Source organism: Acomys minous (assembly GCF_964271855.1).
Source record: "Acomys minous genome assembly, chromosome: 5".
NCBI lineage: Eukaryota > Metazoa > Chordata > Mammalia > Rodentia > Muridae > Acomys > Acomys minous.
The window spans coordinates 25,083,209-25,110,572 of NC_140494.1; the positions used below are offsets into that span (position 1 = coordinate 25,083,209).

Sequence of the window (27,364 nt, forward strand, 5' to 3'; positions counted from 1 at the left end):
CTTGAACTCACAACCATCTGCCGGCCTCTCCCTCCCAGAGTGCTTTTTAGTATTTTTTAAAGTAATTTTTTTTCTCCTAAATTTCCAACTAAAATTTTGTTTTCATAACATAAACATATTATAATATTAAGAGTCTGTCACTTTATTTTCTGCCATTTATTTCAAATATATATTTAAAATATATTTTTCAAAACATAATTAAAATTAAAAATACACACACATACACCAACCCCACAGCACAGTTGGCTCTAGCACATGCCACCATGCCAGGCATTGGCTAACATTTCTACTGATCAATCTCTTGCATCAGCCTTCCGTATTTTATACTGACAGGGCTTCTGATTTTAGCATTATGAAATGACAGAAGCTCTTCCCATTCAAAGGGGATCTACTGGTGGAGAACAGAAGTTAATGCTTCAGAGATTCGAGAGATGGGCTATCTGCAGTAATAGATGGAAGCAGGAAACTTCAAAAGCCAAAATACCCAAGGATAGAACAACTTGCTTTTAATAAACATCAATCAAGATAAGAAGTAGGAAAATAAGATCTGCTGAGAGAATTTAAATATGTATTTTATTTTAGCCTTTAAAAACAATAAAACTTATCATCAGGCATGGTGGTGTGTGCCTAGCACTTTGGAGGTGTGGCAGGCTGCCATTAGTTCCAGGCTAATTTAGACTACATTGAGACCCTGACCTGAAACAGCAAAGCTATTACAAAAAGTTTTTAACAAATATAACAGTGAAAAGAAATTTATCTGTTGTTTCAAGTTTTTGAAGTGGGGTCTCATACAGCTCAGGTTGCCCTAGAATTAGAAGATGACCTGGAACTCTTGATCCCATTGCCTCGACCTCCGACATGCTGCGGTTAGAGGCGTGCCCTATCATGCTCAGCTGTGAAGAAATATCTCTGTCATTCATTTCCCCTGCCTATCTTTTGAGCCACATTTTTTAGGGAGGTGGGGTTCTGGAGTTTTCACAACAATTGAATGGCCACTGGTAATCATGAAAATAAAATATCTTTCTATCTCCCAGTCATTTTACTCCAGGGACCTAGGCTTTTATATATTTTTTAAAAATTTTACTGTGTGTGTGTGTGTGTGTGTGTGTGTCTGTGTGTGTCTGTGTGTGTGTGTGTGTGTGTCTGTGTGTGTATGTGTGTGTGTGTGTGTGTGTGTGTGTGTGTCTGTGTCTGTGTCTGTGTCTGTAGCTGCCCTCAGATGCCAGATGAGGGTGTCTGACTGGCTGGAGCTAGAGTTACAGGCAGCTGTGAGCTGACTGAAATGGGTGCCAGGAGCAGAGTCCAGTCCTTTGAAAAAATACTTCCAGAGGCAGCATTTCTCCAAACCAAACTTAGCCTTTTTTAATGTTTTCTTGGAATGATTCCTTCAACAAAGGAAGACAGGATTCCATCTCTGACAGACACACTTTTGTTAGCAGAGTCCAAATTGTTCATAAATATTGACTAGGACTCAAGCAAATAAAAAAGTATCTTTTAAATTTATACCACACTGCTGGGTGTAGTGGTACAAGCCTTTAATCTCAGCACTAGGGAGGCAGAGCCAGGTGGATCTCTGTGAATTTGAGGCCAGCCTGGTCTACCCAGAGAGTTCCAGGACAGTCAGGGCTATTACACAAAGAAACCCTGTCTTGAAAAATAGAACAAATCAAATCAAACAAAAAAATTAGACCATACTTATTTTATTATATCCATAAGAGCATTACGTAAAATAAAATTTCAACTTTCATTAAATTTAAATTGAAGTTATAGTATATTCATCTAAACTTTAAACTTTCATTTTTAGCTGATCCAAGCCTGATAATATACTCTCAGTTTACAGTAGTAGAGAAAAAATAGGTTAGGCTTCTGCTGTTTTGTTAACTAAATAAACACATTTGCTAAGTTGCTTATAACCCATAATTAGAAGGCCATCCAATATCTCCTGGCTGAACGTTGAATACAATGACCTTAATTTAAAAATAGCTTGGATTACCCTGGCATGGCACCTGCCTATGATCTCAGCTCTCTAGAGGACGAGGCAGAAAAATCCTGAATTTGAGGCCAGCTTTTGCTACAGATGTGAATTACCAGAACAAAACACGTTTGTCCAGATGAAATACAATTCATTTATTTACTAAGTATGTATCTACAAAGTTAACTTTAGATCGTTATACAAATGTCTTTAATACACATTCTCACATAGTTAGATTTAGTTTTAAATAAGTATTAACCCTGTTCTATTTTTCCCAGCCCACAATAAACCACATACCATGGATGTTATCAGACAGCATGACAAAACTTATCTGCTAGTCCAAAGCAATAAATCCCAAATATTTCTATGACACAAAACCATGCCAAAAATCTGTTACTTCCATTACTCACTAACATTATATACTTTTTATGAAAACCCTTAATATTATTAAAGGATGAAGAATATTATTTGTGAGGTGAAGATTAAAATTTTTCAGTAAAATGAAAAGATACTTTTGTTGTTTTTGAGACAGGGTCTCATGTCTCAAGCTGGCTTTGAACTTTAACAGAACATAACCTTGAACTTCTGGTCCTCCTGCCTCCACCTCCCAGGAGCTAGGATTAGTGTGCATATAGCTACTTTCAGTTTCGTGCAGCATTGGAGATAGAGCCTACAGCTTCATGCATAATGGCAAGCACTCTACCAACTGACTTATACCTCCCCAGACCCAAAAAGCAAATTGGAGGGCCTATCTAATTGATAAAGACAGAAAAGATGGATTTAAAAACTGGAAACCTAGCCAGGTATGGCTGTACACCCCTTCAATACCAGCACTGGGTAAACAGAGACAGAGTTAGGCACATATCTATGAATTCAGGGCCAGTGAGAGCTACACAGTGAGACTGTCTCAAAAACAAACAAACAAACAACAAAGAATGGAAAATTCCTGAGCAAAGGAGCACAATACATTCCGTTTAAAGTAACACCTAAGCCCTTGTCAGTTGATGTATGTGTATTTTTAAGCCTAGACTTTTGTATAAAATTCAAATGCGTAAGCATCTAAATATTTAAGCAGATAGAATTCTAATCTAATTTCAATGTGTAATTGAAATATTCAAAACTGAAATATCACAACATTATTTGTGTGTATATGTATTTTGTTTCATTTTGGGGTTTTTCATTTGTCCATTTGTTTGTTTGAGATAGGGTTTCTCTGTGCAACCCTGACCATCCTGGAACTAACTGTGTAGGCCAGGCTAATCTCAAACTCAGAGATTCACCTGCATCTCTCTCTCCCAAGTGCTGGGATTCAAGGCCACCATGCCTAGCTCCACATCATCATCATCATCATCATCATCATCATCATCATCATCATCATTTTGTTTTTTAAGACAGGCTCTCAATACAGCAGAGCCCTGCCTACTGTGGAACCTCAAATTCACAGAGATCAACCTGCCTCTGCTTCCCAAGTATTGGGATAAAAGTTGTGTGCCACTATGGCCACCTACTGCATTAACATTTAATAAAGCAGCAGAAGTGGGCCAATGGCAGAGCACAGCGCACAAAGCAGAAGGCTTTGTATTGTTACCCAGCACTGGAGCTAGGGCAGGGAGCTGGGACAGAAGGAGACAAAATGGCAAGAAAGGCAGACTAATTACTGAGTCTTAAAAGCCAGAGGTACAGAAAATATTAAATCATAGTAGTCATGAGAACAGCAACACAAGGGTCAAAGAGCCATATTTACATGACACATACTTCATAAATAATTTTAAAAGTTACTTGAAGTAATGTAAGCAATGTCACTGCTGAGAATAAACAAACACTGTTTCTTTAGAATGTGTAAAAACCAATTGCCTTTGTGAGAAGTGTTTATTCATATGAGCATCCTAAGGATTCTGAATTCTTATGATACATATGTACCTATATAAATATGCCATAATAAAACACATTCTATATATTAATATAAACTAGTTACATATTTTAATTCTTTAAGCATTACATATGTCCATATTTGTCTTTTCATTAAGGTGGATTTTAGTTTGACCCACATACCTATGATATACAAGAATGAAAAAATGAGTCAGGGAGACTCGGTCTTAAAGGTTCTCAGTGAAACACAGTAGGAGAAAGGAAAAGTCATGGGATATCTACAAAAGGAATGTACAGTCTTGGTGACAGCCTTTCCCTAGTAGAGGGAGAGTGTTGGTTTAAAACACCTTTCCTCAGAGAAGACAGTTTACTGAATTAAAGAATTTCAATCGCCTGGGGATGGAGAGCTGGCTCAGTGGTTGATAGCACATGGCTGCTCTGTCCGAGGCCCCAAGCTTGATTCTTAGCACTCACATGGCAGCACACAACTGTTTCTAACTCCAGTCCCGAGGGATCCGATGCTCTCTTCTGGCCTCCTCAGGCACCAGGGGCACACATGATGAACATACATATATTCACACAAAAACTACCCATACATATAAAATATATTTTTAAACTTCATTTACATTTAAGACATTTAATTTTCTTTTCACTTTTGGTTTATGAATTCACTGTATTTTAACTTTTATGTAGCAAGTACCTTTCTTTGCTAACACTCTCTCAAATGCTATCATATGGTGGCTGACCTCAGGATATTCCCCTGAGATGTAACAGAGTTTCCTTGACCAAACCAATTGACTGTGGTACTGGAGATTGAAGCCAAAGCCTGCACATACAAGGTAAAGGTTTTCCCAGTGAGTCATACCCCTGGCTCCATCTGTTGAACAACGAACCTACTGCAAGTTTCTGTATTCCCAACAGAGTTTCTGCAGGTGTAGCTATTATTTAGTGCTTTAACAACAAATCCTTGCCTGTTTAAATTTTTAAAAAGTTTAAAGTTTCTATTTTTAAAGCTATTTTTGTTCTTGTGCCCAGTAAAACTAATTTTTGTTATAAATAGTAATCAGAAGCCACAGATGTAGCTCAATGATAAAGCACTTGCCCACCCAGATGGGTCCCTGGAACTACCAAAAACACAAACAGAAAATCAAAATAATAATGTCAATTGCCAACAAGTGTGTGTCAACTATTAAAAGCATGAATTTGTGCTGGGAGGAGGCTCAGGAGGAAGAGCTCCTGTTGTGCGAGCATGAGGAGCTGAGCTCACTCCCACTGCCCATGCAGAAGCTGGACATGCTATTGTACATCGGTACCCTCAGCAGTCAGTGGAGATGAGTAAGTGTAGCAGCTCACTGAACACAAAGTCTTGCCAAAATGGTGAGCTCCAGGTGAGACTTTGTCTCAAAACATAAGGTGCAGAAGCCATAGAAAAAGGCACCACGTCAGCCTCTAGCCTTTATACACAGATGTGTAAGCAAGTTTTCCCATACACGTAGGTGCACACAAATATATAGACACAGAAAATGTTTAATGTAACTATTTACATGTAGGATACATTCTTATGTCATCAACTTTGATACTCCTGTCCAAATTAAGATTATAAGGATGACTGAAAACAATGCATAGAGCCAGTGGTGGTGGCGCATGCCTTTAATCCTAGCACATGGGAGGCAGAGGCAGGCAGTTCACTGTGAGTTTGAGGCCAGCCTGGTCTACAATGTGAATCCAGAGAAACCCTGTCTTGAAAAACAAAAAGCAACAACAACAACAACAAAAAAACAATGCAAAGAAAAATATGCAGACATTTCAGTCAAACTATTCAAAAAGCTATTCTAAATGCTAGTAGTTTTTTCTATTCTTAAATACTTATATATAACATAAAAACATCAAAACCTGTTAAGATTTTCCTAGTAAGAAATAAGATTAATAAAGTGGATCTTATATGTATATAAGGATATAAGATAAATATAAATATTCTCTAATTGAAGTATAGAAATCATTCTTGCAGGCAAACAAATAAATATTGAACTTCTAAACATGCAGTTGTTTCGTTTACACCTGGAACTCCTGACTCATCCCTCAACTGTGCATTTTGCATACAATGACCTTACATGCCAAGTGTAGAAGCTAGCGCTGGGCGCACTGGAGCCACGGCACAGAATCTCACTGAAAGGAGAGGCCTAATGGCCATGAAGAAGACTTCTCAGCTAACCTACAGTCCTTTGTCTCCTCCCACTTTGATCTGTGCTTTTCTTTTGTCTTCACACAAACCCCACAGTTTGGCCATTGAAAAGATTTCTACTTCAAAAACTAAAACCTGAGATGCCTCTTTGACCACTGAGTGAACAAATGCAGACAGCAGGCACCATATCCTCTCTAGATTCAATATTCTCTTAGCTGTCATTTCACTACGTCACATTCTGTGGTAACAACTAGGCAAATTAACCCACAGCATCAACTTCCCTATTCCCTGCAAATAGACCGTGCTGCAATGAGAAGTCCTATGCCAGAGAAATGCAAAGATTGCAGCATCTTAGCTCATCCTCAAAACTTAAAGAAGTGCTAACACTCTTTCAGCAGTAACTTTCAACCTTTCCCCTGTCAGAGCACAAACAAAAAACAATAGTATCAACAGCCCACTGGACAAATGGGCAAAGGTGCTCAAGACAGGGGCTGACACTGGAGGCTCTGGCTTCTCAGGCCTGCTCAGCCTGTCTAGGGACCAGGAGCTCTGCCTTCCTGCAATCTAGAACTGTCCTACAGAGGCACACAAGCTGGCAACCTCTGGTTTACAGTCCTAAAACACTTACCTCATAATCCAAATGGGCTAAAGAAACAAAGACAGAAACAAAAGGTGATGGGAATTTTCTTAACACTCATTTTGAACATGTGTATTCAGCATTCTGCAGAGTGTGTTGACAAACTGCACCCATCTCTGACAGGTATCATGATGGTAGGTACCCAAAATTATCAACGGGATTTACTACTACAAATTCTATGAAACAAACCAACAACAACAGACCCTAATAGCTACATAAGATCTTCCCGTACACAAAAGGAGATAATATGCTATAATAGCCAAGTCTTGGGCTTTGTGAGTATTGCTGCCTTATACAAGGACAAAGGAAAAGGAAAACTTCACACTTTATTGGACACAGTATGTAGTTAGACACATCTCCAAGTACCCAGGCGGTTACCTGCCCCGGCTTCCTCTTCACCCTTTTACTTTGCTTTCTAGGTCTCATGGTTGTTATTCTTGTTTATCAAATGTCTCGGACTTGGGAAAACGATTAGTGCTTTTGTTAAAACAAAAAGCACAGAAGTAACCATCCATTAAAATGCACAAGAATAAAAGCCAGTGTATCTGTTTATTAGAGCTTCCAGTGTGTCAAGTTCAAATAAAATGAACTATCCAATTGCTACAGTTAGAAAGTTAAGTCATTTTGTTTTAGGAAAACTGCAGCACAAATTAGCAGAGTAATGAAAACAAAATTACATTTAAAACACAACTTAAAAAACATTTACCTCTTTTATATGATTAAGTGTAGTAAGTTGTTGGCAACAAAAGCCAACAACAAGGAAATACAGACATTTATATCATAAAGACAACAAAAACAGGAACTTTTAAAACCTTTACTGGAGATGAATATAAACATGTAAATAGGAAGCCTCCTCTTTAATTTTTAACCACTTATATTTTATATTCAGCAATAAATACTTCTATTTTTCAGCGGTCAGTACAAGTACCTTACTGCTATAACATGTACTTTTTATTCTGTGACACAGTTGTTAACGATGCACAGTTGTTAATGAAGCATTCAGATGCCCAAGCCCACACTGCTTCACTGTAACTACAGAAGACTTAAAGCTAGCACTGTCTATGGAGTCATAGCATACATACTGTATTGCCCCGTGCTAGTCTGATATATGCTAGTTGGTACTGCCATGGTAGCAATGTTAGGTGGTGTTCCTTCTTCCTCTGATTTTTCTTCTTCAATCTTGGGAATACCAGGCACATCAGAGGAAAGTTCATTCAGTATTTTTCTAAAACATAATTTAACAATATAAGCAATTAGGACATAGAGACAACAGGAAAGATACAAAGAATAATTGCTTTGTTCTATAATTATTGAGCCTTTTGAGGTAGAAATATTCCAATGGGAAAGTTAGTTAACTCACCTATATGAGGGTCTTCGTGAAAGAATTTCTCTACGTTTATGAGAATCAATTACTTCTGATTCTGCAGAATCATCTGTCTCTGCAATTGTTGCTACCTATAATACAAGATTTTCTGCAATGCATCATAAAATATATGACTAGCATCTTCATTAATAGAATGGTGATTAAGAGTCTGCAGGAAGAACTCAGCTTAGCACTTGCGTGGAGAAGGAAGCAAGAAATGGTATAGATAAAATAAATAGTAAATAAAGTCAATGGAAAGAGTACTTGGAATGCCAAGTAAAGCTTCACAGGAAAGGAAAAAGCCTAAAACATTTGAGACCCAAAATCCCAAACCCAGATGTATCCTTATAAGTACAAACATCAGTGAGGAAGACCATATAATAGAGACAGAAAAACTACCCAATTTAGTGCTTTCTTCGCATTATCATTGGCTTAAGCTAGTTGTAAAAGTTAGGCATCAAGTAGGCTCAAAAAAAGAATGGAGACTTATGTAAATAAGTCAGTAAACCAAGCTTGTTAACATATTATATCCCTATAATATGTTATAGTATTTATTATAGTATATACTATATACTATATACTATATTATACTATGCTGGTATAGTATAGTATGTTAGAGTTTAAAGATTCTAAAGTCAAAATAAATTTCTATTTAAAGGCCCAGTAAGACGGCTCAGTGAATAAAAAGCACTTGCCACTAAGCCTGACACCTTTAGTTCAGCCCGAAGATCCACACGGTGCACAAAGAGAACAAATCCCCACTCTTGTCCTCCGATCTCCAAGTAGACACTACAGAATGCACCCAAAGACACACCCACATCAAAGACAGGCGGGTGGGTGGGTGGGTGGATAGATGATTGGTAGGTAGAAAGGAAGATAGATGATAGATAATAAGATAGATAGACAGATGTAAAAGTAAAACATCAGAGTTTTCGGCATGATTTCATTTTCAAGCCAGGCAACAATACAGTAATGTGTCAATTGAAGTAATTGAGAAAACTAAAATTACAAATCTCTAAACATGTCTTCTGCCAGTATATTGACTCATTTAACTCTAAGGTTTAAGGGAGGTGAATTTACAAAACTTCAAATGACATGAGACTTTGATATGGGGAAAAACCTAAACCATCAGGAATGAAAACAAGAATATATAGTTCCTGCCATACGACACGGTGAGTACAGTTAAGGACAGCCTAGAGCCGCGGCTATGACTCATTGGCAAAGTGCTCCATCATGCACAAAGTCACGTGTTTGCTCCCCAGCATCACGTGAAGCCTGGTGTGGTGGGGAATGTCCGTAATCCCAGCATTTGAAGGTAGAAACAGGAGCATATGAAATTCAAGGTCATCTTTAAATACACTGTGAGTCTGAAGCCAGCTTGAGCTTCAAAAATCTCTAGAAAAATGCCAAAAAGAAAAAGGAGAATTTTTTAAAGGATATCAGTATATTTTCCTCCTGAACATTGTAAAAGTTTGTGTAGAATTAATTAGCAGATTTAAAGTGTTTCCAGCATTAAAAAAATTATATAAAGTGATGCATATTTTAGTTAGCCAATTTAGTCATGCTATAATGTACACACACTACAAAACAAAATGTTGATAATAAACTGATAAAATTGTTTGCCACGCCTTTAATCCCAGCACTCAGAAGGCAGAGGCAGGTGGATCTCTGTGAGTTCAAAGCCAGCCTAGACTACAAAGACAGACCAGGACAACCAGGGCACTGTGTAACAGAGAAACCCTGTCTTGAAAGAAAAAAAAATTGTTTGCCAATTAAAAATATATTAAAATTTCATTTCTTATTTTAATAGAGGGAATATATAGTCTTCATTGCATATAGATAGTTGTGTGTGTGTAAACACACATACACACATATATACTCATTTACAAATATGACATTTCTTATCTTAGGTATGACACACAAACACACACACTGAAATGAACGTACTAGGAAAAATGTTGCTGCCTTACACAGTCATGCATCATGCATCTTAAACTAGCAATATATTTCACACAGCTGTCCTAAACCACAGCAACTCCCTCACATGCAGGAGAGCCCATTATTCTATCCCATTTACAGAAGCTGAGAGGAGATGAGCAGTGGTGGCGCACATCTTTAATTCTGCACTTGGGAGGCAGAGCCAGGCGGATAGCTGTGAGTCTGAGGCCAGCCTGGTTTACAGAGCGAGTTCTAGTGCAGCCAGGGCTACACAGAGAAATCCTGTCTCAAAAAACCAAAAAAGGAAAAAGAAAACATAGGGGGAGAAAAGAAACAAATAAAATACATTATGAAATGTTATAATGAATAAAACCACTATTGCATATAACTAATGCACGCCAATAAAAACATTTTTAAAAATTAAAGTTCATGCAGAATGATGTCACTTAAAACATGGAATTCCTTTTTTTGAGTTTTTATATAACCATTTATTAATCTGTAGACATATTATACATATTCTATTAAATACATATCACAATCGTGCTTGAAAGAGATATGAATGACAGAAACACTTTTACATTTAGGCTCTTGTTGTAAAATTTTTAAAGTCTTTTAATTTGACAAAACAACAGGAAAAAATAGCGCTTCTTTTTTCATCAATACAGAAATAAAACCAGAAGACAATCCTGAATCCCAAGCTAAGGATCAAAAGAATACTCCTATCTCTTCCAAACACCAAGGACTACGCGTGAAGAGAGCACAAGAAGACAGTGTTCTGGGAGAGGTAAACACAAGACAGGGCAGACCACTGTGGAGTAACAGTGCTTCCTCCTTCCCTGATGTCAGCTTAGGAAGTGAAAACATGGAATTCTAAGGTAAGATCTAAGTGCATGTATCTCTACAAAGACAATCAAATCATTCACTTAGCAAAACAACAGCAAAAACAAAGTATTCTGAATATAAGACAATGCTGCCTTCCAACATCAGCCAGGTAAAATTTCTACTCCCAATAAAACCCATAATACAAGGAAGAGCAAGAGAAAACTTTCTTACTTTATAATTAGAATCAGAGATTCTTGGACTCAAAGGTCATCATCACAGAAAACTAAAGATAATGACAGGACTTATATTTACACCCTGAGAACAAGGAAGAGATACCTATGCTGAAGAGAGATGCAAGCACAGAAAGTGTGTGATTTTATCATATCAGTGTTGTGCTGCAATCCTCATGGCATTCCCTGATAAACTGCATTCAAACATGCAGGCAAAGGCAAGACTAAGTAATATGCACATCCGTTTCCTCACAAATTTGAGGCTTGCTTGTCACCAGTTAGGTTTAAATAATGTCTACACTTAAAGGATAATAACAAACTGACCTAAAAAATAAACAGAAATCAGTTCAGTAGAAGTGGACAGTATGCTATAAAGTACGCACAAAATTTTTACCTACTCATGAAAAAGAATGTAGGATTTGTCCGGGCAGTGGTGGCACACACTTTAATCCCAGCACTCGGGAGGCAGAGGCAGGTAGATCTCTGAGAGTTTGAGGCCAGCCTGGTCTACAAGGAGAGTCCAGGACAGCCAAGGCTCTGTTACACAGAGAAACCCTGTCTCAAACAAACAAAAAAAGAATGTAGGATCTGTGACCATTTTGGTTAATAACAAGCAGTAGTATATGTATCTGTATCACAGCCACACCTACAGAAGCCCTGGCTCACCTGAGGAGGTAGATGACATGGAAATAAAGCACCCAAGTGACAAGGATCCCTGCCCTTAGTCGTGGGTACAGGAGGTGCTAGAGTACATACTTGGCCTTCAGGAAGATCTGCAGTTGAAGTCCCAGCATCAGAATAAATAAATACCAAGGTCCTGAATTTCTAAGGATTGCATTCACTATTCTAAAATAAAGTTCTGACCAAGTGCCATGATGCACCCAGGAGGTCTGCTGCAAGCTTCAGGCCAACTCGGGTAACCTTGAGTTCAAAGCCAGCCAGAACTACACTCTTCATAGTACTATGTTTATTACAATGTCTTCCAAGAACCCTTAAGATACAACTAACGAGCTTTGCTAAATAAATATAAGTCTGAAAATAAGGAGCTAAAAGTTAGAACCGCTTATTTAACAATTACTCACCATACAGAATAAACACAGACAACAAAACTCCAACCCAGAAGTCAATCTACACACAGCAGGACCCAATGCACCGTACATAAAAATAAATTCCTCCAAGTACCCAAGAAGATGCCTTGAAAATAAAGGCAAAACAAAATACAGCAGCCAATGATGGTGGCACATACCTGCAATTTCATAATTTGAGAGACTGAGGAGGAGGAAAAGGAGCTCAAAAAGCCAGCCTTGGCTACATAGTGAAACATTATCTCCAAAAGAATAAAATAAAATAAAGAAAATGATGATAAATGAATCAAACAAAAAATTTAAAGCTCAAAAAAGTCAAAGACAAATCATCAAGAAAGGACGCTAACCTGAACAGTTTGTATTTGTGGTGACTGAATAACCGATGGATGTGGTGTCTGAATTACTCCCTGGACCTGTACAGTTTGGCCTGAAGGTAACTGTACTAGAGTCACAGCTGGGGAGCCTCTTCCAGTGCCTGATCCAGCTACAGAAACCTGAAAGAATGACCATCATTGAGGATTAAAGCTGGATTTGTATTGCTTTTATTTATTTGTAAGAGTACCACTCGCTATCATAACCTTCCTATTTCTCTTTTTTCTGAATCTAAGAAATGGCAAACCAGTGGGGTACTTACCATTAGGAAGCAGTCACTGTCCTGGAACTGTCATTCTCTGACGTGACAGATACTAAAGAACCCATGCGCCTCACTTTTGCTGCCCATGCTTTAGCAGCTGAGAATGTTCCAAGCATGAAGTTCTAAAGCAGTTAAACCACCTCCATGCAACCTCATGGCTACTAACAGGGACACCTTTTTCAGCTAAAATCAAACTACTCCTCCTCTTTAACTGATTAAGATTAACCAAAGAAAATATAATTGTAGTGGATTACTTCTTGATAAATGAAATATTTTGTGTAGTAATTCTTTCGGTTTTAGATGCAAGTTGATACCCTGTCTCAACATTAAAGGAAAAGTAATTTTACAATCTATAACCACATGTGTGTAGTGTGTATCTGTTTCCTCTCTCCTCCCAACACACACACATACACACACAACAACAACAACAACAACCACCACAGAGCAAAGAAACTGCAGAACCTTTAAAGCCTTTTTAAGATGCAACCTGATACCCTGTCATAATATTAGTTTAAGAAAAAGAAATTTTATAGTCTATAACCACATGTGTGTCTGTCTCCTCTCTCCCCTCTCTTTTCCTCTCTCTCCTCTCCTCTCTCCTCTCTTCTCTCTCTCTCTCCTCTCTCTCTCTCTCTCTCTCTCTCTCTCTCTCTCTCTCTCTCTCTCTCTCTCAAACACACACACACACACACACACACACACACACACACACACACACACACTACACCACAGAGCAAATAAATTGCAGGACCTTTCAACCTTAGTGTCTGTTCTAGAGAGACCTCCTGTCTCAGGGCTGGTGTGGCCCCTGCATAGAGTATCCCAGCATAGAGAAGTGCAGAGCCGTATCAGTCTTGAACTGAGAGAAGAGTAATATAAGCATCTTCCAGCTACTGAGAGCTTCAGTAAACACCCTACTAAGGTCTCTAGTAATCAGTCTGTCCTACTGGCCACTATGATTTTAGAAACTTTTCTTAATTTTACTCAGTTCACTATGCACTTTGATTTACTCAAACCACCTACAGACCTGGAGAATTAAATACACTGGGGGTTTCTATCTTGAATAACAGGAGAACCAGAAGGTGCTAATTTTCATGGAAGCCTCTATGTGTGACCTCACTTTTAAGAAACACCAATGAGTCCCAAGCTACTTTACTGGTGTTTACTGCTTTTAAAACTATGTTACATTGGTTTGGCAAGGGGAACATAGTGACAAGTTTGAAATCTCAGCACTCAGGCAGTTAAAGCAGGACCACCATGAGTTTGTGGCTAGGATAAGGAACACAGCAAGACCCTTGTCTGGGAGTGGAAAAAACTCTATTTACAACAAATAATTAAGACTTAATTTATATTGCCATCTTCTAAGAAAGCAAATAGTTTCTCTAGTAACTCTAATCTTTGACACATAAAAAAGAAATCTATAATGAGCACTGTGCTTATAAGACACGGTATAAAGTAAGTGGTAACACTGATGCCTAGAAAAACAACACATCAAACAAGAGGTAGATGCTCCACTTTGTTAGCCATGAATGTCACAGAAGTGCAGAAGAAAGACCAGTGCAGCCCTGAACAAAGCATGAAGGCTTTCTGTGGGAGCCAGAGCTGAAGCCAGACCTTGATCTAAACCTAGATTAGAAAGTGACAAATGAGGTCAGAGGCAACCGATACAGACAACATACCAGGCAATTTCAGCCTGCATATCCCAGTATCGTTTACTTTGGATTGTAGGAGCAAAGTACATCTTATATATAACCATAGGTTGAACAGCTAGAGGTAAAAAGAAAAAGGATTTGTTCTATAAATCTCAGCATAGAAGCTAACACTGTACAAGTAATAGAAGGGCATCTAGCTCTGTGTTACTGCCAAGGGATCTCTCCTCCTCTCAAATTACCTCAAACTCCTTTTCTCTCAGGACATCTTTATACTTACAACTTGCTAACTACCTCAGAGGGGTTTTTTGTTTATAATTTTTTAATAACACTTAGAGTTTGGGGGGTGTGCGTGTGCCACTGTATGTGCGCCACTTTGTGTGTGCATGCCACTGTGCATGTGGAGGCGAGAGGACAACCTGTAGGAGTTGGTCTCTTTTTACCATGCCGTTCCACAGGATCAAACTCAGGTCATCAAGTTTAGCAATAAGCATCTGAGCAGTCTCACCAGCCCTAAAGAGTTTTCATTCTCTAAACCAACTGGATTTCTACCTAGTAGAGTGCTGGTAAATATTTAATAACCAGATCCTAGGAAGTGGAATCCTGACAAAGTTTTTGCTTATTTCTGTGATATAAATAAACTATGCATTATACATGATGACTTGTTTCAGGCTTCATATGGAGACACAAAAATTGGAAAAAGATATACATGTTTGGTTCTTACAAGTCCATACAAACCAACTCCAGAGAGTTTTATCTATGGATTAACAGCACACTAGAAATTAAAATGGAAAAATCATCACTTAATAGCTTAGCAATAGTAAATCTAGAGCAATGCTATCATTTTTACTGAAAACTGTGACAGTGCTTTTTCTTTAGGGTATTTGTGTGTATTTTGTGTTTCCACTTGGTTAGGGTATTTGTTGTTGTTGAGATAAGGTCTCATTATGTATTCCTGGCTGGCCTGGAACTTACTACAACGTTTGACTGGCCTCAAACTACCAGAGGGGCATGTGTTTCTGCTCAGATTCAAGGCATGCACCAGCCGGGTGTGGTGGTGCACGCCTTTAATGCCAGGGGAGGCAGAGGCAGGCTGATCGCTGTGAGTTCCAGGCCAGCCTGGTCTACAAAGTGAGTCCAGGACAGCCAAGGCTACACAGAGAAACCCTGTCTCAAAAAAACAAAACAAAAAACAATAAAAGCATGCACCACCACTACCATGGTAGACTAACTTCTTTTAATGGCTAAGGTTTTTGCTGTTGTTTGGGGGAGTTTGGTTGTTGGTTGGTTGGTTGGCTGGCTTGGTTTTGGTTTTTGGAGTCAGGATTTCTCTATGTATTCTCTGTGTATCTCTGGCTGGCCTAGACCTTACTCCATAAGCCAGGCTGGCTTTGAACTCACAAAGATCTTCCTGCCTCTGTCTCCTGAGTGTTGAAATAAAAGGCATGTACCACTACTGCCTGGTGGGGTTTGGTTTTCTTATTATATTTTGTGTGTGTGTGTGTGTGTGTGTGTGTGTGTGTGTGTGTGTGTGTGTCAGTTCTCTCCTACCATGTGGATGCTAGGAATTGAAGTTAAGCTGTTAGATGCCATACAGCAACAAGTACTTTACCTGATGAGCTACCTCATCAACCTTAGGTTTTTATTTCTTTGAGACAGGATCTCACTAAGTAGCACAGGCTAGCTTGGAACTCATTCTGTATCCTGGGTGGTCTCAAATTCATGGTGGCTCTGTCTCAGCCTCCCAAGTGGTGAGATTATAAGCCTGCCCTACCACACCTGGCTTTAATGACTTGTTTCAATGAAACAGATCAAGACTCTAATACATACTTCTATAACGAATCTGCAGTGTGCTGCAGTAGGTGATATGTGAAGAAAATCTGGACCTCACAAGACAGTGGATTTTAAAGGGCATGAGATTCCTACAGTTATAACAGACAAGCAAGAATATTCTTCTTTGACATAACTCTGAAACTCACAAGCAGTTGTTCCCAAACCTATACCAATGGTATAAAAATCCACTATCTGCAGTCTTTGGATGAATCTTTAACCCATTCAAGACTATGCAACACCATGAAACACTTCTAGGAAAGCACTGACTCACAGTGGGTGAAGCTAATGTGGACCACCCACCTTTCCTCAAAAGCAATCCCACTTACCGACAGAGAACACTAAGGTAGTACATACTCAAAGGCCATGCTGTTATGCAGCTTTTACTGGTTCATCCAGAATATTCTCCCATGAGACTGGTTGCTCTGGTTAACTTCAAAGAAATGGCAGTGAAGAATATCAAAGATAGTTATGCTCCTTGATGACACTAATATGGCTCAAGACCAAGAGTTTATCCGTCACACACTGTTTTTATCACACCAGTGCAAATTTTGCCAGAGTAAAAGGGAAATAACATTTTAATATTATACATAAGAGGCAACATTTTTTATTATATATGAGTTTATCTTAGCAAATCTTTTGACAGAGTCTTGCTTAGCTTCTGCAGTGCACACAACACTTTGTGATAGCTCCTCTGTACTAACCTTGCCTCACAGTATGCTGTTCAGCTCAAAGAGAGCTTTCAGCTCCAATAAAGCTTCACAGATAGGGCTATAGGTAAGAGACTAGTAAAATATAAATTATGAGCCAGGCATGGTGGCGAGTAATCCCAACACTCAGGAGGCAGAGACAGGTAGGTCTCTGTGAGTTCAAGGCCATTCTGGTCTACAAAGTGAGTGCCAGGACAGCCAGGGCTCCACAGAGAAACCCTATCTCGAAAAAAGCAATATATATAAATTATGCTTTTAACTAGTACAGAAAGGCAAAACAAACAAGAACACAAACAAACCCTCTAACTCAAAAAGAAGACCTAGCTAGCACACTCCCAGAAGAGGATGCTGTAGCCTCTGTGGTTGTTCTCGGCCCATATTTGCTTTTCCTTTCTTTCTTTCTTTCTTTCTTTTTCTTCTTTTTTTTTTTTTTTTTGAGATAAGGGTCTCAAACTCTAGGATTTACCAATTGGCCTCCTCTGTAACTGGGACTACAGGCAGAGCACTGTGCCAAGCTGGTGATGAGAAATTTTTAAGACTGTGACAGTTGCTCATATAGAAAGACTTTACTCTGTAGAATTAGAGTTCTCTTACAAGTTCTGCCAGAGACCAGTGTGTCTCAATCATTTGCTTGTTTGTTTTCATTTTTGTTTTGGTTTGCTTTTTTGAGACATGGTTTCTCTGTGGAGCCTTGGCTATCCTGGAACTCAAGAGATCCACCTGCCTCTGGGATTTTTTTTTCCCAAGGCAGCATTTCTCTGCTTGGCTGTCCTGGACTCACATTGTAGACCAGGCTAGCCTCGAACTCACAAAGATCTGCCTGCTTCCTCTGCTTCCCTGGGTGTCCCCACATTCATAAAAGAAACGTTACTAAAGCTTAAATCACACATCAAACCCCATATTAATAGTGAGAGACTTCAACACTCCACTCTCCCCGACAGACAGATTATTAACAGAAACTAAATGGAGAAATAATGAAACTGATAGACATCATGAATCAAATGGACCTGACTGATATCTATAGAACATTACACTCAAACACAACTGAATAGGCCTTCTTTTCAGCACCTCACAAAACCTTCTCCAAAATTGACCATACACTTGGTCACAAAGCAAACCTCAACAGATACAAGAAGATTGAAATAATCCCTTGCATCATATCAGACCACCATGGATTAAAGCTGGAACTCAACAACAATAGAAACAACAGAAAGCCTACAAATTCATGGAAACTGAACAACTCCCTACTCAATGACCTCTTTGGTAAGGAACAAAATAAGAAATTTAAAACTTCCTAGAATTCAATGAAAATGAATGCCAAGCATACCCGAACTTATGGGACACAATGAACGCCATGCTAAGAGGAAAGTTCATAGCACTAAGTATAAAGAGTATGGAGAGATCCAGTACTAGCAACTTAACAGCACATCTGAAAGCTCTAGAACCAAAAGAAGCAGACACACTAAAGAGGAATAGATGGCTGGAAATGAACAAACTCATGGCTAAAAAATCAATAAATTAGAAACAAAGAGAACAATTCAAAGAATCAATGAAAACAAGAGCTAGTTCTTTGAGAAAACTCTTAGCCAAACTAATTAAAAGCCAGAGGAAGAGTATTCAAATCAAGAAAACCAGAAATGAAAATGGAGACATAATGACAGACACCGAGGAAATCCAAAGAATCATTAGGTCTTACTTCAAAAGCCTATATGCCACAAAAATTGAAAATCTAAATGAAAAGGACATTTTTCTTGATAAGTACCTATTACCAAAATTGAATCAAGATCAGGTAAACAAATTAAACAGTCCTATATCTTCTAAGGATATAGAGGTAGTCATCAAAAGTCTCCCAAGCAAAAAAAGGCCAGGGCCAGATGGATTCAGTGCAGAACTCTACCAGACCTTCAAAGAAGAGCTAATACCAATTCTCTTCAAACTATTCCACAAAATAGAATCAGAAGGAACATTATCAAACTCATTCTATAAGGCCACAGTCACCATGATACCTAAACCACAGAAAGACTCAACAAAGAGAATTTCAGACCAAGTTTTTTAATGAAAATTGATGTAAAAAATACTCAATAAAACACTCACAAACTAAATCCAAGAACACATCAAAATATTCATTCACCATGACTAAGTGGGCTTCATCCCAGGCATATAAGGGTGGTTCAATACTCAGAAATCCATCAATGTAATCCATCATATAAACAAACTGAAAGAAAAAAAACCACATGATCATCTCCTTAGATGCTGAAAAACATTCGACAAAATCCAACACCCTTTTATGCTAAAAGTGTTAGAGAAATCAGGGATACAAGGCACGTACCTAAACACAGTAAAGCCAATATATGGCACTCCTATAGCCAACACCAAACTAAATGGAGAGAAACTTAAATCAACTCCACTGAAATCAGGGACACAACAAGGCTGTCTACTCTCTCAGTACCTCTTCAATACAGCACTTAAAGTCCTAGCTAGAGATAACCAAAGGAGATCAAGGCGATACAAATTAGACAGGGAGAAGTCAAACTATCCCTATTTGAGGATGATGTGATAGTAGTACACATAAGTGACCCCCAAAACTTCTACCAAGGAACACCTGCAACTGATAAACACCTTCAGCAAGGTGGCTGGATACAAAATCAACTAGAAAAAAATCAGTAGCCCTCCTGTACACAAATGACAAATGGGCTGAAAAAGGAATTAGGGAAACTACACCTTTCACAATAGCCACAAATAATATAAAGTATTTTGTTGTAACTCTAACCAAGTGAGGGCAAGACTTGTACGGAAAAAAAAAAAAACAAGTTAAAGTCTCTTAATTGAGAAATTGAAGAAGATATGAGAAGATGGAAAGATCTCCCACACTTGTGGATCAGGAGAATCAACATAGTAAAAATGGCTATGTTACCAAAAATCAGTCTACACATTTAATGAAATTCCCATCAAAATACCTACATAATTCTTTACAGACCTTAAAAGATCAATTCTCACCTTCATACTGTAAAGCAAAAAAAACCAGAATAGCTAAAACAATCTTGTACAATAAAAGATTTTTCTGGAGGATTCTCCATCCTGGATCTCAAGCTGTACTATAGAAGAACAGCAGTAATAAAAACAGCATGGTACTGCCATAGAAATAAGCTGGTCAATCAAATGAATCAAAGACCCAGAAATAAACCCACACACCTATGGACACTTGATTTTTGACAAGAAAGCCAAAACCATACAATGGAAAAGGGCATCTTCAACAAATGCTGCTGGTCTAACTGGAGAACCACATATAGAAAACTTCAAATAGATCCATATCTATCACCCTGCACAAAACTGAAGTCCAAGTGGATTGAAGACCTCAGCATAAAACCAGACACACTAAATCTGTTAGAAGAAAAGGTGGGGAAGAACCTTGAATTTGTTGGCACAGGAGAAAACTTCCTGAATAAAATACCAACAGCCCAGGCTCTAAGGTCAACAATTAATAAATAGGACCTCATGAAACTGAAAAGCTTCTATAAAGCAAAAGACACTATCAACAGAACAAAAACCAACAGTCTAGAGACTGGGCTATATCCAACAAAGGGCTAATTTCACCAAACCAAATAATCGAATTTTAAAAATGTGGTACAGAGGTAAACAGAGAATTCTCAACAGAGGAATATCAAATGGCCAAGAAACATTTAAAGAAATGCACAATGTCCTTAGTCATCAGGGAAATGCAAATCAAAACAACTCTGAGATTCCATCTTACACCTATCAGAGTGGCTACGATAAAAAAAAAACTCAAGTGACAACACATGCTGGTGAGGATGTGGAGAAAGGTGAACACTCTTCCAATCCTGGTGGGAGTGCAAATTTGTACAACAACTTTGTAAATCAACCTGGCGCTTTCTCAGAAAATTGGGAATAGTTTTACCTCAAGACCCAGCTATATCATTTGTGGGAATATACCCGAATGATGCTCTGCCATACAATAAGGACATTTGCTGAACTATGTTCATAGCAGCTTTATTCGTAATAACCCGGATCTGAAGCATCCTACATATCCCTCCAGTGAAGAATGGATAAAGAAACTGTGATACACTTACACAATGGAATACTACTCAGCTATCAAAAACAAGAAAATCTTGAAATTTGTAGGCAAATGGATAGAACTAGAAAAATAATCAACCTGAGTGGGGAAACCCAGACCCAGAAAGACAGGCATGGTAGATACTAACTTATAAGTAGATATAAGCCCAACATAGATGTTCTGTGAGAGACTCCACCTAGCAGGGATTCAGACAGATACTGAGACTCACAGCCAGACTCTGGGGAAAATGCTGTGAGTTGTTTGGAAGAGTTTGGGGATGGAAAGACGGGGTGAGAGGGGGGTTGTCAGGAGCTCCACAACCAGACTATCAAGGCTGGTGGATCTGGACCCAGGGGTGCCTGCACAAACTGAGGCACCAACCAAGGACATGGCAAGCAGAGAACCTAGAGCCCCTGTTTAGATGTAGCCAACGAATAGTTCATTCTCCATGTGGGGGAGGGGGAAGAGGGGACTGCATCTGACATGAACTCGGGTGTCCATGATATGATCACTGCCCCTTGGCAGAGAGGCCATAGGGGAACACAGAGGAAGAGGATGCAGGCTATCCAGATGAGACCTGATAGGCTAAGTCAGATTGTGGAGGAGGAAGACCCCCACCTGTCAGAGGTCTAGGGGAGGAGAATAGGACAGAAGAGAGAAGGAGGGTAGGAACAGGAAGTTAAGAAGTAGGGAATTACAATCAGGATGTGAGTAAATTATAATTGAAAAATTGAAAAGAAAAAAGTTCAGAGTTTCTCACCAGCTGTAAAGTACTGGCCCCCATCGCCAAGAGCAATCAGTTCTGACCCCTTCTATCCTTAATTGCCTGCTGCTATCAGTGGAGGCCATGAGTGCCCAACCCCAGGTTCCAGGAGCAACTAGCCTCCAGCCCTGCCACTGACTCTACGTTCACCTGCCTCAGTTTACCTTTGGATGTCAAAGATGGCCTTTGACAATCTTTCAAGTATAATTCTCAGTACATATTAACAATATTAATTAACATATTAAACAATAGTTCTATCAAAAATGATTTAGTGTCAAGAATACCAGATGCAAGTAAGTAAAACCCCTTGTTGTCAAGATTGATGACCCATGTTTGATCCTGGAACTACATCATGGAAGGCGTTAATGACTCTACAAGTTGTCCTCTGACTTCTGCATACGCACCATGGTACACGTATGACCACACCCATACACGCACAAAGTAAGGAATGAAAACTATCTTTTAAAAAAAATCTGAGCCAGGTGGAGTGATACATGCCTTTAATCTCAGCCCTCAGGGGTCAGGCAGACCTCTGTGAGTTTGAGGCCAGCCTGGTCTACATAGTTTCTGTAAGTACACAATGAGGCCTTGTCTCAGGGGAAAAAAACAAAAACAAAAAGCAAAAACTAATGCGGAAACAAGTTGTAAGTTCTCACCAACACAGGCTGTATCCTTAAATTCCTAGAGGTGAATTAAATCAATTCTGCAATGACACTTCTGCTATGTCCAAACTCTGGGCAGTGAAAAAGCTTAAGAGACTATGATTAGACTCCGAAAACACAAATACAATATCCTTAATGTTAGTCTTTAGATGTATCCTCTTAAATAATAAAGCACTTAGATCTGCAAAGGTGCCATCCTATATGCTCACTGGCTTTGAGAAAGCTGCTAAGTGATAAACATTAACCCTATAATTGCATTGATAAAGTTAACAATCTTTTTTAAGATTTATTATTCATTTATTATTACGTATATAGTGTTCTGCCTGCATGTACATCACAGGCCAGAAGCAGGCATCAGATCACATTATAGATGGTTATGAGCCACCATGCGGTGGCTGGGAATTGAATTCAGGACCTCTGGAAGAGCAGACAGTGCTCCTAAGCGCTGAGCCATCTCTCCAGCCCCCCAAGTTAACAATCTTAAATGTTATCATTATTACTCATTAAAAGCGAACATGGGCCAGGCATAGTAGCGTACACCTTTAATCCCCATACTCGGGAGACAGAGGTGGGTGCATCTCTATTAGTTCGAGGCTTGTCTACAAAGTGAGCCCAAGACAGGCAAGGATACAGAGAAACCCTGTCTCAAAAAATCTAAAAACAAAAAATAAAAAAGCTAACATGGAGGGCCATCTATACTGTGATCTGCTGCCCTCTTCTGATGTGCAGGTGTATATGCAGACAGAGCACTGTACACATAATAATAAATAAATAAATCTTAAAAAAAAAAAAAAAAAAAAAAAAGCTCACATGGAAGCACAGCCCAGGAACCTCTTGCACCAGGAGCCTAGCCCCACAGCCTCCTGCATTCTGTTCTACTTCCCATGCTCTGGCCCATCTACACCACTCTGAGACCACACTCCAGGTGCAGCCATCCTCCTGCCACAGGCCCACAGGCCCACAGGCCCACCTACAGTGCCCACAGGCCCACCTGCAGTGCCCACAGGCCCACAGGCCCACCTACAGTGCCCACAGGCCCACCTACAGTGCCCACAGGCCCACCTACAGTGCCCACAGGCCCACCTACAGTGCCCACAGGCCCACAGGCCCACCTACAGTGCCCATAGGCCCACCTACAGTGCCCACAGGCCCACCTACAGTGCCCACAGGCCCACCTACAGTGCCCACAGGCCCACCTACAGTGCCCACAGGCCCACCTACAGTGCCCACAGGCCCACCTACAGTGCCCACAGGCCCACCTACAGTGCCCACAGGCCCACAGGCCCACCTACAGTGCCCACAGGCCCACCTACAGTGCCCACAGGCCCACAGGCCCACCTACAGTGCCCACAGGCCCATCTACAGTGCCCATAGGCCCACCTACAGAGCCCAACAACTTTGCCTGCACGGTCTCCTGCAGCAAGTAGGAGACCCAGCTTCTCCTCCTTAGGGCCCTGCTACACTGCTCAGATTCTTCCTGTACCAGCCCTACAGAAGAAAGCAGGCCTCTCAGACTTACTACTAAGTCCTTTCCTGAAGACTATAAATGCCTTCAACTGAAGGATGTCAAGGAGAAAGAGAGGGAGGGAGGGAGGGAGGGAGGGAGGGAGGGAGGGAGGGAGGGGGAAGAAATGGAAGGAGGGAGGAAGGAAAATACGGAGGGAGGAAGAAATGGAGGGAGGGAGGGAGAAAAAAACTCACTTAAGCAATAAACTATTCGAGATGCACAAGTCCCAATGCAGAAATAAAAACAAAAACCAAGATGACATAAATCCCTCACAATTACATAAACTAACAATGGAACCTGAGGAAAGTGACCTGGAGGAACTTTCAGAGAATTCAGAAGAATTATTATAATAATGTTCCAATAACTCATAGAAGGCATAAGTATACTCTGAGAGCAAAAACAATGAGATGAAGTAAAGAAGGCAATCTAAGATGTGAAAACAGAATTTAATGAAGACATAATTGCTGGGAAAATAAAATTTGAAAAATGAACCCAGGCAGTGGTGACACACACCCCTAACTCAGCACTCGGGAGGCAGAGGCAGAGGCAGGCAGGTTTCTGTGAGTTCAAGGCCAGCCTGGTCTAGAAAGCGAGTCCAGAACAACCAGGGCTATTAGATAGAGAAACCGTTTACCGAAAAACCACAAAACAAACAAACAAAAAAAACACTGAAGCCGGGCGTGGTGGCGCACGCCTTTAATCCCAGCACTTGGGAGGCCGAGGCAGATGGATCAACTGTGAGTTCGAGGCCAGCCTGGTCTACAAAGGGAGTCTAGGACAGCCAGGGCTACACAGAGAAACCCTGTCTCGAAAAACCAAAAAAAAAAAAAAAAAAAAAAACACTGAAAAACTGAAATGCTGGAAATTCAAAACTCAATAAGCCAAGTATAAATCTCAGTGGAAAGACTTATCAATGGAATGGACCATGGGAAAACAGAGGCTCTGGGCTTGGAGGACAAGGTAGAAGAATGGGAAGGCCAATTGAGAAAATTTGAAATGTGAAGAGAAAGTAGGACACCATGAAAATAATCTAACCTGTTGATGATGGGAATAAAAGGACAATACCACACTGAAGATATAGAATATATTTTCAATAAAAACACAGAGCGGGGCTGGTGCGATGGCTCAGAGGTTAAGAGCACTGACTGCTCTTCCAGAGGTCCTGAGTTCAATTCCCAGCAACCACATGGTGGCTCACAGCCATTTATAGTGTGATCTAATGCTCTCTTCTGACATGCAGGTGTACATGCAGACAAAGCTCTGTATACATACTAAATAATAATAATAAAACGGAGAGGGGCTGGGCATCATAGCACACATTTTGAATACCAACATTCAGGAGACAGAGGCAGATGGATGTTTGTGAGCTCTAAGCCAGCCTGGTCCACAGTGAGTTCCAGGCCAGTTAGTGATACATGGTGAGACTTGGGCTCAAAACAAAACAAAAATCACAGAAGAAAGTTTCCCAAACCTAAAAAAAGAAATACTCATTCAAGTACAAGAGGCCTGCAAAACTCCAAATGGATGAGGCCAGAAAAGAAACTCCCCACAACATATTATAATTAAGGCATTAAATCTTGTAATACCAGCACTCGGGAGGCAGAGACAGGCAGATCTCTGTGAGTTCCAGGCCAGCCTGGTCTCCAAATTAAGTCCAGGACAGCCAAGGCTATACAGAGAAATCCTGTCTCAAAAAACAAAAACCAAAACAACAACAACAAACACACACACAAAGTAAAAAGACCAAAATTTGTAAGATCATCACTCTTATAAAGGCAGGCCCACCACTAGAATACCTGATTAGTCAACATAAACATCTGGCTATGCAATGTATTCCAAATTCTGAAAGAACAAACTTATCAAAACATGCATTATTATACCAAAGCAAACTACTACAATTTAAGGGAAAATAAAATTCTTTCCATGATAAAAACAGATTAAATGAATTTATTACCATAAGCCAGCTCTACTGAGATTATTAGAAGAATACTTCAGTCTGGGGAAAAAAAAAGAAAAACACACCCAGGAGGAGGTCACAGGTAATAAAGAACTCCAAAATTGTTACTCAAGAGAAAGCTAAGAAAACACCATAAAAACAATAAGAAAGTAGCTAATAAATATCTCTCAATGATAACTCGGTATTAGTGGTCTCAACTCTCCCAATAAATAGACACAGACTATCAGACTGGATTAGAAAGCAGGACCTATCTTTTTGCTGCTTCCAAGAAACAAACCTCATCCTCAATGATAGACAATAAAAGAATGGAAAACGGTATTCCAAGCAAATGTAACTAATAGACAAACAAGCATAGCAATTTTAATGTCTAACTAAAGAAACTTCAAACTAAAACTAGCATAGTCACTTCATAGCCATTAAAAGAACAGTCCACCAAACACAGGCGCTTTCATATAAATTTTTTTTTTAAATACTGTTCGGCCTAAAGCCACAGACTAACTTCATCACAGTGACATGACACAGTGAAGAGCTTCAATACCCAACTCTCACCAGTAAACAGGTCACCCTGACAAAACCTAATCAGAAAACACTGGAGTGAAACGATGTCATGAGTCAATCAGACACAAACAGCTACAGAGCATCCCACCCACACTCTATAGAGTACACATTCTTCTCAGAAGCCCATCAAACTTTCTCAAAGTGGATCCCATATTAGGACACAAAGCAAGTCTCCACAATATATGCATAAGTGCTATGTGTGCGCTTGTTACTCATGGAGGTCAGAAGAGGACACAGATGGCCCGTAAGCCACTGTGTGGGTGGCAGAAGCTAAAAATTATAATAAGGTGTAATAACACCCTGAATTACACCTGACTACAATGGAACCAAGCTGTTTATCAGCAGCGAGAGAAACTACAGAAAGCACATAAACTTGTGAAGACTAAAGCACACATTATTGAATCATGGTTGGATGTATATTTGAATAATATCACGAGTGTATGTGTGCGCTTTCTTACAGCATGCAAAGGGTTCTAAAGAAGCTTTGAAAACACTGGGGAATTAGTAAACTAGGCATGTCAGCATACCCCTTAATCACAGCATTAAGGAGGCAGGTGCAGGATATTGGACGTATAAAGCCAGCCTGGGCTGCATAAAAAGACCATGTCTCAAATATAAATCATCAAATAAAAAATGTTACATCAAAAGACAAAAATAAAGCTTCTTATAGGAAGACAATAAAGTGCACTTGAACTAAAATATGCAGATAGAAACAGAGCAGTCTCTCTCATAACCTTAGAATACTAAGGCTGTTGTTGTTCTCTGTTTGTTCCTTCTGTGTTTGTGAGACAGGAGCTTACTATGAACTTGAAGTCCTCAACTTTTCGATTCTTCTACCTCAGCCTCCTGAGTACTGAGATTACAGGCATGTTCCCCTGTGACTAGATTATTTTATGTACGAGTGTCCTGCCTGTACCTAGGGAT

General features: G+C 39.6%; 1 protein-coding gene across 13 annotated transcripts in view; it reads right to left on the reverse strand.

Moving 5' to 3' along the window:
• Nucleotides 1–27,364, reverse strand: part of CREM (cAMP responsive element modulator) — an 81,566-nt gene that overhangs the window by 23,706 nt on the left and 30,496 nt on the right. For 5 of the 13 annotated variants that reach the window (XM_084782003.1, XM_084782004.1, XM_084781993.1 and 2 more), the window contains 3 exons: nucleotides 12,446–12,592; nucleotides 8,021–8,115; nucleotides 7,743–7,885 (listed from right to left, as the gene is read on the reverse strand). The exons of 2 other annotated variants lie outside the window; for them this stretch is intronic. In XM_084782003.1, the coding sequence (XP_084638129.1) occupies nucleotides 7,743–7,885; nucleotides 8,021–8,115; nucleotides 12,446–12,592 (385 nt within the window). Of the gene's footprint in view, nucleotides 1–7,742; nucleotides 7,886–8,020; nucleotides 8,116–12,445; nucleotides 12,593–12,732; nucleotides 12,866–27,364 lie in introns of those variants that run through there. 6 more of the 13 variants (XM_084781994.1, XM_084782010.1, XM_084782009.1 and 3 more) reach the window with 4 other exon arrangements.